This window comes from Artemia sp. Qi Xiang Cuo, chromosome 15 (assembly GCF_049724085.1).
Source record: "Artemia sp. Qi Xiang Cuo chromosome 15, ASM4972408v1, whole genome shotgun sequence".
Classification (NCBI taxonomy): Eukaryota; Metazoa; Arthropoda; class Branchiopoda; order Anostraca; family Artemiidae; genus Artemia; species Artemia sp. Qi Xiang Cuo.
The window spans coordinates 721,336-736,113 of NC_142808.1; the positions used below are offsets into that span (position 1 = coordinate 721,336).

Consider the following 14,778-nt stretch of genomic DNA (forward strand, 5'->3'; position numbering starts at 1 on the left):
GATTATATTCTTGGTGGTTTTTATGACTATGAACTGCAAAAAGTTAGAAATACTAGTGAAATTTATCAAATTGAAATTATATTAAAGAGTCGTACTCGTAGGGGAAAGAAACAGTTGCTTGTTCGTTCGCTAGGATACGACTCGGATTTTGATTCTTGGGTCAGTGCTGAAAATATTAACAATGCCCAATGCTTTCTATGTGACTTTCATGTCCAATGTTTCTGATCCTCTCTGCAATGACTTGAATAAAACAAGTGATTTTTGGACATAACTCTCCCCCACCATCAAATTCGACGGAAAGTATGAAGTGGCTCTTGTCGACTGTATTCTCAAAAATACCTATGACATGCTGAGAAAGGATCTTAAATATGAAATAAAAATTAGACCATATGATTGGCCACCACCACCAGGTGATCAAGAACAAATTCAAAAAATCAATTGGTTGGAACTCACGAGGAACTCACGAGGAACTACGAGGAACTCACCTGTATGAATGATTTATGTCGTACTATTAATAAAAGAATTTCCGCCCGTAAAAAAGGAGCTTTTCATTTCAACTATTCAAAAGAGGAGGACAATATCTACATTAGTTCACCTATTGCCAACGAAAATATTAGTCTCAATGATAACCTAAGGGATGTTCTTGGCTTTAAGATTAATATAATCAACGCTAAAATTGCCGAAAACACTAATTTCATTTTGCCGACTACCCGCCTGCCTTCGCCACAGACACTTGTATATTTCTCTATGCTTCAGTTGTGGAAACATCTCGGGTTGGCAATTCAAATGTTCCCCTCCTACGACTCCTATCATGAACATATTCATCCCTACAATATAAAGCATCTTCAATATATTCCAGTAAATACTTCATATTTCAAACCCTGTAAGTTTACATTAAGTACTAAATTGGGTGATCCAATAGCGATTTCAAAAGGTTTGACTGTGACTACATGTCATTTTCGACCCTTAGTTCAACAGCACGATGTCTAATAGAAAGGTGGTATTCACTTGTCCTGATATTGACTTCTCTGTTAATACTCTTGGCCCAAGACAACAGTGCAATAGAATGGACTATTACAAGGGTCGCTCGTCAGTTTATGGCTATGGTCTTGGCAGCTGGTTTTCTAAGCTGTTACGCTCTTCACTACCACTGTCTAGAAAATATCCTTTACCAGCTGCGACAGATTTTGAATCCTCTACACTATACGATTGGGATTCTGGCAAGGATTTTTAAAAAAGTGCTACTGAAAAACTTAGGTCCAGTGCGCGAACCCTTGGTGAGAAATTAAAACAAAATGGTAAAGGTTTAAAAAGGCCAAGAAACAACGTATCACTCATCAGTCTCTACTCAGGACGGAAGCGTAGGACATCATCCCTTTTGTCGAAGAAAAGAAGGAAAAAGTCGACACGTAGTGCAGCCAGAAGCCCTGGGAAGACAATTATTAGATCAAAACTTGATTTCTTTTCTAAAGATGTCCTACCTACCACATAAGGATTCCCAACCTTCAGTCACCGCCTCAGTGAATCTTTTCACTGTTAAATATATTGATGTGAGTTTCAAGCATGGATAATATGAACAATTCTATCCACTACAACCCCTCTCCGATAACATCCACTTTCAAATTTAGTCCAATGAAGACTACTTTATGGATTTATCTTCCATATTTATAGATTTACAAATAAAGGTGCAGAAATCCGATAATACAATGCTAGTTCGAGCCGATGGGATATCCTATGACAATTGTATACTACATAATTTATTTCGTCGAATTAGCGTCTACATCAATGGCACGCTGGTGAGCACAAGCAACACTCTCTCCAACTCTGCTAGCTATATTCAATTCATGTTGATGACACCCAAGTCATACAAAGAACTGAGAGGGGCCTCCAATAGATATGAATATATTACTAATATTAATAGTATAGATGCACTTAAAAATGCTACAACTCGTGAATTACATCTAGTTTGACAAACATATTATAAAATATTTAATATACCCCAATGGCTACCACCCAATGTTAAAGTGGATATAAAATTGACGCTTGCACCATCCAATTTCATATTGAGAAAGGAACTTGCCGCCAATCCCGATGTAAGCCTCTCCCTCACCTCAGCAATACTTCATGTACGCAAACAGCAGGTTATGAGTTCTGTTGCTTTGGCCGTGGAAAAACTGAGAGCCAATGGAAATAATATTAAACTACTTGTTCCTCACACAATCACCAATCAGCGTCATATTGCAATGGGGTCACGCGCATTCACTGATTCATCCTTTATCAATGGTGAAATCCCCTCGAAATTGGCTTTGGTATTTGTACAGAGTGCTAATGCACTAGGATCCTGGACTGAATGCCCACATAAATTTGAAATGTTTGGACTTTACTCTCTTGTGTACAAAGTAAATGGTATCACACTCTACAATCTATCTTTTGATGAATCCGATAGAGCATTGTATGAGTTGACCATGCAAACTCTAGATCATGATTTACAACTATTTGAAAATGGTATAACCAAAGATATGTTTCCTAAAACACATGTTATCATTCTATTGGATTTGTCTGGCACACAGGATATGAGTATAGTACTTACAGGGACTGTGCGTTTAGAGTGTACATATGCCAACCCACTGGCTTAGAGTATTGCCCTGATCTCACTAAATAAATATGAAACCTATTAGGAAATCACTCCCGAAAGCAGTGTTCTACTAGACTTGGCCCCATGAACACAAGTCAAATAATCAGTGTATTTAATATGGACCCATAAATGTCCCAGTACAAATCCTATTGTCTGCCCTCAGACTATATAGGAAAAATTCAACGGGCGAACAATACCTTGATTATTGTTAATAACAGTCCGTCAACTGTTCTGACGGATCATTGGCTGTGCATCTATCAAACAATGAAAAATATCGAATTTTTTTATCATCTTGGTCTACCCTATACATTCTACACACCTCACATCAGCAACTATATTTAGAGCAGTAACAAAACTGTTATTCAAAATCAAAAAAGGGTACAGGATCTAACGACTAAATGCTGTGGCTTCCACGCACGACTCAATTATGTGTTTCAATGTTGTGGCTATACTTAAAAGCACTTTCTCCATATTTATGGTGACATCCCCCGTCTGAATGACTTTCTAGTGGAAACTATACTTACAAGTGTATTTAATATTGATTTCAGTGCCCTAAGAGTAAAGTGCCTAAAAAAAATGTTTGTGAATTTGTTTATTAATAAAATTTATATATACAAAAATGTCTTCAAGTCATCACTTTTAGATTTCTTCATCGGTGTATATGTAACTGTCGTGAACCACTAATTCTGGTAAATAATTTGGATTCAATATATATTGATCTAGATTGACTGCAATGCCAGGATCACATTTTCTACAGTACAATGTAACTTCACTCTTGTCATATCTCTTTGTATATTCAATGATACTATTTGCATTCATATTATGAAATTCACGAGTTTCAATCTGTCTATTTGAAGCAATATCACATACTGTGTTTTCAAGTGGTGAATCACATTCGGTAACTGCCAAATAAAAATCGCTTGGTCTATAGTCATAGTAGGTGGTGTCATTACAACGATGACGTAGAAACCAGATTGTCTTGTTACCCCAACAGTTGAATCGTAGACCAGATTCCTCTTCCCAGAATAATTTAAAACCACGACGATACCAATCTCGTAGAAATAAACTAAAATCACGTTTAGGATTCTTTCCAATCATAGCTGGGTAAGTATTCTCCCACTGATCACATTTATCTTTGAGACAATTGTAGCAGAGGTACCCTCTAGGATGGGAGTCACACACCTCCTCAAAACATTAATTACATCCTTTAATTTGTACTGCGTAGCTTCTATGTAGTTTGTGAGGATTACATAGTTTATACATTTCACTCTAGTCATCAATAATTGTACAATTCTCACAATGTGTCCAGCTACCAAGAGTGTGATTGCACAATGGGCATATATAGAATAGTTTGGTTTCCTGTGTCAACTCTCTCACAGCTAAAACGAAAATGATCCTCTTTGCTCGTTAAATTCAAAGTGTAGGACAGTGGGGAGGAGTAACTCTATGACGTTGCCTCTTTTGAAGGAGGAAACATCTACATTGGCAATGAAAGTATATTCATGATATCATTCAGACGTGTCGTGAACAATATATCACTAAATTGAGTATAAGTATTTGAATCATATTTTAAAAGTTTCATACAATAGTCCGATGGGGATTATTTCAAAAGGCGAGAAAATCATCATCCAAAATCAAATGTTTTTCCATAAACACTAGATTTGACCTCATTCTCTCTTTCTCGAATTTATTCATTTTTTAATCCTTTCACTCTGACTTCCAACTTTAGACTAAGCAAAAAAGAAATTTGGCTCGGAAACAAGAACAACATTGACCTTGGCATTCGCTGAGAGCGTGCCAAAACAACAACAATAGCATTGACCCCATTAACCAGGTGTTCCCCCTTATGACTCTATCGCGTGCCCAAAACAACAACAATAGCATTGACCACATTAACCACGTGTTCTCCCTAATGACTCTATCGCGTGCCCAAAACAACAACAACAACATTGGCCCCATTAACCACGTGTTCTCCCTTATGACTCTATCGCGTGCCCAAAACAACAACAAGAAGGAAGTGACAAAGTTCCTGTTTTTCCATTCTCACTGACAAAAACCATAAAACCGTCAAATAATCAACACACATAAACATCCATAAAAACAGACATAAATGTGACAAACTTCCTGTTTTTTCATTCTCACTGAGAAAGTCCATAAAACCATCCAAAAATGTGACAAAATTCCTGTTTTTTCAAATTCTCACTGACAAAACCATAAAACATCAAATAAATCGACCAATACACATAACCATCCATGAATTATGTAAAAAAAGTTGTAGGTGGCAGCAGGGGTGGGCAATGGGAGTAGCACCTCCCCTTCTACTAAGGTCCTCTTCATGCGTGCGTGACAGATCCCCACATGTTCAATTTTGAAATTAGAATCAGAGTTTACATGCAAAATTTTTTGGCTTAAATAGTTTCGTTCTTTTTACTTACTAATGGGGATTCGATACCTAAAATTATTTTAAGACCCTCAGCGTCGTCTGATCGTCTTAAAGACAAAGAGTCTATTAAAGAATTCTCCCAGGGGACTAGCCAACATCGAGAGCTATTGAGAATCCCTGGTTTGACTATGAACTAATTGAAAAGACAGTGAAATTGTATGTCCCCTGTGAAATTGATTGAGCAAGGTGCTCAATCAAAGCTGGGAGCGCCACAGGCAATTCCCAAAGCTGTCAAACTGTTCTAATGATATTTCCTTTGAGCTAATTTTTAGCGTTTTCCTAGTAGGTATATCGGAACATTTTTAGGGGCTGTACTTTCCTAAACTTTAAAAAGAAAATCCTGCTCCGTCTAGTCTAAAAACAGAATTCCCACTTCTAATTTATTTGAGTTTCAACAAAACTGAATATCTATAACTCTGGTACAAAACAAGATGAATTAATTGTTTTTCTAATATTTTCGAGGTTAAAGTAGATGCCGACTTTTAACACCGCCCAATCAGTGCTAGATGCTCTGTACACACAAACTACAAAAAATTATAATGGACGAGATTTTTTGTCCTTTAAGGAATCCAATCCTTAAAATTTCCTACAAAAGCACAAACCAGATTTTGCGTTTTTTTTTTCACTGGCTCAAAACAGGCAAACACAATAGCAGCTAAAATGGCGTTATAATTTGGCTCCCTTGTCTTGAGCATGCGCTCAAGACAACGTAAAAAAATGTAAATTATTGATATCACAAAAATGACCAAATGAATTAAAGCACACTTTAAGACGAAAGTATTATTTCTCTTTCTGTTTGATTACAGCCTACTATCTCAAATTTCAGAACCACTTGATGATATTGGCTTTTGTTGGGGGGTATGGTGCTGCCAAGAATTCGGACTTGCCTAATCCCCAGTTGAGTGAAGATCTGTTTTCCTCTACTTCCAAGCTAGAGGGCCTAGTTGCCAAAGAACAAGCAGTTGTTCAAATGCTTGAGATGTACGCCGCTGAGACAAAAGCTCATTTACAGACAATCGAAAGGTAATTTATCTAAACTGCATTTTATTGTTTAGCCTAAGTTCTTTTTCATCCAGCCCTATTTCAACTGTCGATTAGTCACCATCTGTTCTAAATATGGAAGCCAGAGCCCTTGAACCCCCCCCCACAAACATAGGATATTTATGTTATAAAACTTGGCCCCTTCTTAATTTTAGATGGCTGGGACCCATAGTCTTAGTCAGTTATAGATGTGCACACGTTACGGATAAACCTGTAGGTTAGTTTAGACTGTAGCCTAGACCCCAAGTTTAAGGGGTTCACCCAGGGCCGTATCCAGGGTTTTTGTTTGGGGAGGGGTATAAAAAAAAACTTGGTTACATGTGTTTTTATTACTTTTGCACGACTCAGTCAAAAATTTCGAAGGGGCTCAAATATGATGCCCTCCCCCTGGATAAGGCCCTGGATTCACCAGTATTATGTTAAAATAAGAAACATTTCAAATAGGCATTAAAAAAAAAAATTATTACAGTTCATTGTAATAAAAAATAATACAGTTCATGGTAACAAACTGTAAAGATCGACTTGGCCTAACAGTTACCGGAACTCTAAAGACGTAATTTTGATAACAATTAATAAATCAATAGAATTGGCCTTTTCTACTGATTCGAAATATATAAAATTCATTAAGTTTTATGGAACCAACCAAAAACTTCGCGACCGAGAATATTTGCCTGATTTTCGAAAAAGGTTCCAAACACTCCCAAAAAGTTCAGAGGTAAAAAAAAGGTAAAGGATACGGTACTAGACCCTTGACGTCCAAATTGGTGGTGCTGATCTCCGTCTCAAGGCCCTTCAGCCAGGAAGTACAATGGGGGGGGGGAGTCCAGGGACCTTAATAAAAATTACACCATCACATTCAGTATATCAAATACCCATTCTATAGTGGTTTTAAGCTCCTATCTGCAAAAAAGTGGAATTTCGTATAATTTTTAGATCCTGGAAGTGTGTTCGTTTCTTTTTTTTACCAGACTGATCATGTCGAATCAATGGTCCTAAAAAACTAGGAAAGGGTTGATTAAAATAAATGTTTTATGTCCTTTTCAAGTGAAGGACTAGATGGCAGCTAGTCTCCCTTCCACGTCCCTTTTCCCCCATAGACATTCGATCAAAAAATTGAGATAGTATGTTCACCATAATAGAAAGGTTCAATAACTATGTTTAGTGGTGTAACGTGACCCCCCCCCCCGCTGGTCCTGGGGAAAGGGTTGCAAGTAACGGAGTTTGCCCATTGACATTTTGCCGGAGGGATTTTAAACGGGTATATTTTTCCAAGGGGAGGAAATTTTAAGGGGGGAGGGATTTCAGAATTCGCTCCATATACGGAATTGTTTTGATTTATTTTACTTTCTTGTATCTCCCGTTTTTAATTTTAAGGTAGGGGACGAGAAAAGAAGGCTGTTAAACATTTTTGTAAACATGATGGGGTATTCAAACTTTATTTTATTAATATGGCTTCTCAAACATAATTAAAATAATTTTAAAATTGTGGCCAGAACGGAGCCTTTCGTTTTATCAAGCTGATCTCCTAAAAAAAATGATAGGGTTTTCGCAAAGGCTTAGAGTGTGAAGCTTGTATGGCATGCCGCTTTTGGGATAGTCACTGGCTAGCGGCTTGACCCGTACTTTCCCATTTCAAAAGTCAAAAATATATATATCTGTAGATCGAAATTATTATGCTTTCAGTTGAGAACTCAGGGTTCATTCAAGTGCTATATTTTTTTACTATATCTGAACTGAGAAGATACTGGATTGTTCAATTAAATTTTTTAAAACACAGTAATTTGCATTTGAATATTTTGGGTTTTAGCAGGTGAAATCAAAGGTAACGTTGGGTTGGGTGGAAAGAATATTTTGAATTTTAAGAAAACCTCCAGAAAATTTTGGATATTGGGAAGGGAGAGGAGGCTCCCTCTCTGCACGTTCCTTTTATAATATACATCGTTTCCTTTCGATCACGATTTCATCTTGCCAATAAGTTATACACATTGGTAAATATATGCCAAATACCCTATTTAAGTTAAAACTTTTTTATGATGTCCTGACTTTCGGAGAAACGAGTGCATGCTGTAGAAATGACAACCCAACAAATACAAAAAAATAGAAAGTAAAAGTCTGCTGTCAAGATTTGTCTTATTCGGCTGCTTCAACTTACTAATGGGTAACATATGTTTGCTAAATAAGGATATATCAAGCTGTCATTTTAATTAAATATAAAAAATTGATTCATATTTTACGATCTGCTAGATCAAATTCCTAATGCAACAGGTTTTCATTTGAAAGTTTCGTTTATTTTTATTCGACGCCCGGTTTATGGGGTGTTATCCATACTCCTGTTTATGGTACTTTCTGTTTTTTTAACGTTTATGGTAACGTAAACGCCCAATAACGCCGGTTTATGGGGCGTTATCCATACTCCTGTTTATGGTGCTTTCTTTTTTACGTTTAACTGGATTATTCATGGTAATTTATGTTCGTATTCGGGTCTACTTTATTTTTCGATAGTAACTTGCATTTGTGTGAATTATTATATAACCTTATTTCAGCTTGTCTTTGGTTTAGTATAGCTCTTTACTTTCCTTCGAAAACTACTTTTTTGGTAAAAGTTGTTTTGGTACTTGGGCACAATATGGGCCTTTACAAGGACACTAGTCACGAAAAACCCGTTTTTGACGGGTTAATTCAAGAGACCGCTATGGAGTAATGCATGCATAGCGTGCTTTTCATTGCGTTACGATATTTAAAACTGTTGTTTTATGGGGTTTAGGGGAAAAAAAGATACTTAGGTTAGGTTAGGTTACGTATTTAATATATTCTATGCTTTACCAAGCCATCCCCCTCCCCCCTGATGTGCAAATATATAGCCCAAATTTGTTTATAAACTATTATATATTCATCCTATTTTATTTTCTTTCATTAGCATTAACCAAACTTGACTTTTTAGAAAGGCCCATATAATGAAAGAGTACCGTTTTTTTCGGGAAATTAATTTCGGTACTTACCTATTAGCTAGGCAACACGCGAGAAGAGAAGTTTGGTTAATGCGAATGAAATAAAACAAAATAGGACGAAAATATAATAGTTTAGAAACAAATTTGGGCTATATATTTGCACATTAGGGGGGGGGGGGTAAAGCGAAGCATATATTAAATACGTAGCCTAACCTAAGGTAGGTACCTTTTTTTACCCCTCAACCTCAAAATCTAAAGTTTAAATATTGTTCCCGGAGTGAGAAACCCCTGTTTCAAAGGAATTCTTTCTTTAAAGATGTTGCTTGACTAGTTTTTCGTAATACAAGTTCTCACGTGTTGCCTAGCCAATATGTAAGTACCTTATTTCAAACAAGTTGACTTTTTTTTCATTAACTTTTATTTACCTAAGAAAATAAAAAAAAAACTATTATAGATATAAATCACTGCGCTAGGGAAAAACTTAAATTTTGCTATCGCGTAGCGATTAACTGCGTAAACTTTCCTTAAGTCATCCTGAATTAATAATAATAAAAACTACATAAATATTCCTAGATCCATTCTAGACTAATTAAAATAATAATAATAAAAAGACAATCACCTTCCTCAAACACCCCCAGGGTAACAAACGCCATCCAAATATAACTCCATCCACTCCATCAAGTAATCAGAGAAAGAATTCTATTCATTCTCATTTCATTGGTATTTCGTCACTTATTTTCTAGTTTCATAGATCATAATAAATCCTGATAAAAAGTCAAACTCAAAACGAGATTGAAACCTGGTTAGTTTCAATCGGTTTTCTAATTTCTGTTGGCTGCAGACTTGCACGTATGCCTGACTTTAATTCGTAGAGGGGGGTAAGTTCATCAACGTCAAACAGCAGAACAAACTGCACGAAAATTAATCGTACCTGGCTCATGGTCTAAATTGTACAATTTCAGAGGAGGGGAAAGAAGCCTTCAGTGACTTACAAAGGGGAAGTGTGCCCCCTGATATCCTCAGTTTTCCTAAATATCTTGGAACTCCAAACGATTTTTTTTTTAATTGCTCTCCCCCCCCCCCCGATAAAATCCTGCAAATACCTCGACAACTTGCATTCATCCTTGATTTTTTTTTTTTTTTTTTCATGATGGCTGCTAATGTTAAACACTCATCATCTTTTCTTGTGGATACAAGAATAGATTTTCACGCGAGCTTAAACGTTTGGAAGCGCTCTTCACAAAGGGCGTGTTCTACAAGACAGATATCTTTAATTATAAGTAATTACTTGGCTTGGATCGTAAAATAGCTTATCAGCAAATTCAACCCATTATAAACTTAGAATAATACTGGTAAAATACTGAAGAAATACTCGAAAATAAGGGGGAATCCTAAGAATTGGGACTCATTGGAGAGGGTAAGGCAGGCGGACTAATTCATTGAAAGTAGGAGGGGGCAACGAATTTTGTTTCATTTTTTATCAAGGAAGATATAAAAAAGGTATTTGTCAAAATTTGAGTTGGTGTTATTTTTTTTTCAACAAAATGCAAAAAAAAATTGGAATCAAGGAAGGGGAGAGCTACTGGCCCTTCTCTCGAATTGGTATTCCTGGGAGAAAGGAGGATCTCTGACGTACGTATGTTATAAATTATTCAAATAATAAAAAATAAAATTTATTTTGAGTTTATATTGCCGGATGAGATTTATCAATAAGTTTATTATTTCACAATTGATTAGTGTGATAATTGATAAGAATCTGAGTTCCATTTAAATATTTAATATATCCAATATATAGGGCCCCGCCAAAAAAATACAATCGGGCTCCGCACGTATTCGATCTGGGCCTGGATAACTTACAGCCAATGATCTCAGTTCGTTAAATATTATCTCCCAATTTAGTTTTTTTTTCTAGATATATCAAGGAATACAAGTCGGTTATATCAGGCGTTTCTTCAGCACATAATCTGGTGGCCAATCCAATAGATGCATACATGCTCGTAAAGCGGACGACTGTCGAATGGGATGGAGTCGAAAGAGCCATCTATCTTATGGCAAATCGTAGTAGAGGTTAGTGATGCAGAATAGGGTATTATTTTTGCCGTTTCGATATGTTTTAAGGGAGTTTTACCATAGAAATAGAAAAAGGAATACAGGCCAGATTCTTGCTATTCTTCTAATGCATTGTTAGTTGTAATATCTTCTTTAAAATAAAATATGACTGTTTTAAATAAGTCTGAGGGTAGGGGGAAGGGAGGGAGGGGGGGGGACAAAACGGAAGATCCTATTTATCAAAGTGTAGGTTTTTACTATCTTTTCTTTCTTCAGGGGAAGGGAGAGTGATATTTTTCCCTCTCCTAGATGTCCTCCCTGAAGGAGGCAATCATTATCACTATATTCAGACCTAGTAGTGAGGGTCAACGCCAATGCCATATCTTTGGGGGGGGGGGGGGTTCAGAGTTTGAACCCCCTTCCAAAAAGTAGAATTTTGTCTGACTCATGGAAATGTAACGGAAAATACGAATAAAGAAATTTTTGATGCAGTTTTTCTGGAATCGCCCTTGGTCAAAGTCAAGATTATGATATCGTTTGTAGTTAAAGTTATTCCAGTTCAAAATGGAATGAGATTCGGGGGGGGATACTCTCTTGCGTACCAGGGACTAGAACTCATTCCTTGACATGAATTCTTCCGTTTTTTGTTTTGGTTTTCAATATCTAGTAAGTGGCATGATGGACATCATATTGTATGTTGCGTAATTGCCATCTTTTTGCTCATCTGTTTAATTTACATTAAATTTCGCAAGAATTTCAGTCTAGCAGCTTGTTGTTCTGGCTACGTTATTTCTAATAAAAGTAGCTCCATTCGACAAACATAAATAACTGCTTTTCACAGCCTTCATTTTATTCTTTGGAAGTCCAAGGACTATCTTTGCTTTCTCTATTGCAGTGGTTTTAGGTTACTGTTGTAATATTGACTATTAACCCTGTCGTATTAACAATGTGGCTATTCGAGGTTTCCACATGAGAAGCTTTTGAAGGGACTTAGGCCTATAAAATAGACTAATTTCGGAGGTTTGAGGATATTTTCTTTTTAATCAGGCTCTTGAAAAACATAGGCTGGAAGTCATTGTCAGATAGTTTGTGGTAACGACCTGTAAGTAAGGAACGACTCGGCCGAATAGTAACCGAAACTCTAAAACCTGGAATTTTAATAACAATAGATAAATTAAAAGAATTAACTTTTTATGCGGACCCAAATATAAAAATTCAAAAAGTTTAATGTTACCTATCAAAAGGTACAAGCCTGGGAATATTTGCCTTCTTTTTTAAAAAGGGAGGAAACATCCCCAGAAAAACAAGCGATCTTAATGAAAAACACATCATTAGATACAGCACATCATGGACCCTATTGTAGACGTTTCAATATCATGTCTACAAAAAATGAGAAACTTATTTTGCCAGAAGAAAGATCATGGATGTGTATTATTTGTTTTTCCTCAGTGGTGATTTTATGGAACAAATGGTCCTGGAAGATTAGAAGAGGACTCATCAAAAGCTATAGGCCTTTTTTAAGTTGCCAAAACGATTGGAAGGATCCCCTCCCCCTTCACACGCCCTCTTTCCACAAAGATATTTGATCAAAATTTCGAGATAGCCATTTGATTCAGTATAGTTGAAAGACCCGATAACTGTATCTTTGAAGATGAGATGCCCCCCCCCCCTAGTCCCTGAAGAACGGGCTGCAATCTAAGCGATTTATCCATTGTTCGTAAATGGTATTTGTTATTGGTCAATATAAGGAATTTTTGAGGGGGGATTTCTTTGGGGGAGGACATTTTTTTATGGAGAGAAATTTAGCAGTGAATATTCCAGGGGAAACTTATGGACGGGGGATTTCCTGGCATGATTTGAAACATGGTAAGAAATTCAATAAAAAAACAAAAAGTTTTTTTAACTGTAAATACGGAGTAAAATTTAAATTTAAAATGAACATAACTAATCCATGTGGAGGCTTCCCTTTCCTCAACCCTCGCTCCTCCTTAGGCTAAACTTTGTATTATTTTTTAAAAAAATAAAAAACTGCTCAAACACATTGCCCATTAAATTTGAATGAGAAGTAGGCTATTCTTAAAGAAATTTAAGATTTAGCGTAAAGAGCGAGAGTTAAGGAAAGGGTAGCCCACCTCATATACGGAATAATTTCTGTTCGTTTCAAGTTTTAATGTTGCACATTACCTTCAGTTGAAAAAAAAGCTTTATTTTAATTTAATATGACTAGAAAGTCCACATTACAATTTATTATTTCAAATTGTAGGAAGGAATTTAATTCTAGTGGATTTTATTCGTGCGTCTACGAACTTTTCGAGGGAAAAACTGATCGTCGGAACCCAAGTCCATGATAGTCTTGAGAAATAAAAACCCCTACTCCATCATCCAAGAATAGTTTGAGCCCCCAGCAAGAACTTTCTTGCTTTCATCTGAATAATTGCTTTTATGCCAAAATATACAAAAGTGACCCCCCACCCGAAATGTTTGTCCGACTCGTAAAAACATAACAAACTGAATTTATACAAATTTTTGATGCATTTCTGGAAGTTTTTTGTAACCACCCCCCCCCCCCCCCAAAAAAAAAGATGCTGGATGCGTTCTTTGAAAACCCGTCAGCTATATTTTGCCACAGTTGACTCCTATGAAGTTGAACAACCCCTCTGAAAAGTTTGTCCGACTCGTAAAAACGTAACGAAAACAAATTTAAATACATTTTGATGAGTTATTTAATTTTTTTTTGTTATCATCTCCATCACCCCCCCCCCAAAAAAAAAAAAAATACTGGATACGTATTGAAAAACCCTTTAGCTATATTTTGCCTAAGTTAACGCGTCTGAAGTTTGCGCATGACAATTGGGATATATTCAACCAAAACTAGAATAGAAGAAAATTTTTCAAATATTTTGGTCAAATAAAGATGCGTGATGCTTGGCCACCATTGTTTTTTCTCAGTGTTTATTCCACTATATAAAAGAAAATTTACTGATCTACTGGTTTTCTTCAATTTCCTTTCATTTTCAGAATTACAAATTACATTATATATTCCCTTTACTTATACCATTTTAACAGAATATCCGATATTTTAATTTTTGTTGGACAAGTACTAAATTTCCCGTAATTGCTTGTATTTCTCCTAAAGTCACAAACCAGAAATGGACACTGGTTTAGTTTCTGTATGTGTTGGATAAATAATAAGGAAATAAGTGCCCCCCATCCCAAACAAAAAAGCTACTACTTACGAATTTTTGAATAAATATGGATCATCTTGTTTGTATTGGGTAATTTTTTTTTAGTTTAGGATAAATTGACAGACAATTCCAACTACTAATGCATTGTGATAGTATACGTTGTTCATGAACCAAACTTTTTTCATTATTTGGACTTTAAGAGAAAAAGAAGACACGCTTTACATAGGACTATACTAAATAAAATAAGGTTTTCTTTCAATTAAAAGTAAGGAGCAACATATAAACTTAAAACGAACATAAATATGCCGTGTATTAAAGGGGCTGCCCCTCCCCAACGCCTTACTCTTTACGCTAATGTTTTTCACTACTTCAAAAAGGTTCTTATTCTAATTAAACGGAGTCGTTCTTAAAGAATTGTAACAAAGTAAAATTTTAGCGTAAAGAGCGGGATATTGAGGTGGGGCTAGCCCCTTTCAT

The 14,778-nt window shown here is 36.1% G+C and overlaps 1 protein-coding gene across 1 annotated transcript in view; it reads left to right on the forward strand.

Moving 5' to 3' along the window:
* Positions 1 to 14,778, forward strand: part of LOC148943201 (prolyl 4-hydroxylase subunit alpha-2-like) — a 95,937-nt gene that overhangs the window by 16,363 nt on the left and 64,796 nt on the right. Inside the window, exons 2-3 of the mRNA XM_089101470.1 lie at positions 5,905 to 6,101; positions 10,980 to 11,134. Of these exons, the coding sequence (XP_088957596.1) occupies positions 5,905 to 6,101; positions 10,980 to 11,134 (352 nt within the window). The remainder of the gene's footprint in view (positions 1 to 5,904; positions 6,102 to 10,979; positions 11,135 to 14,778) is intronic.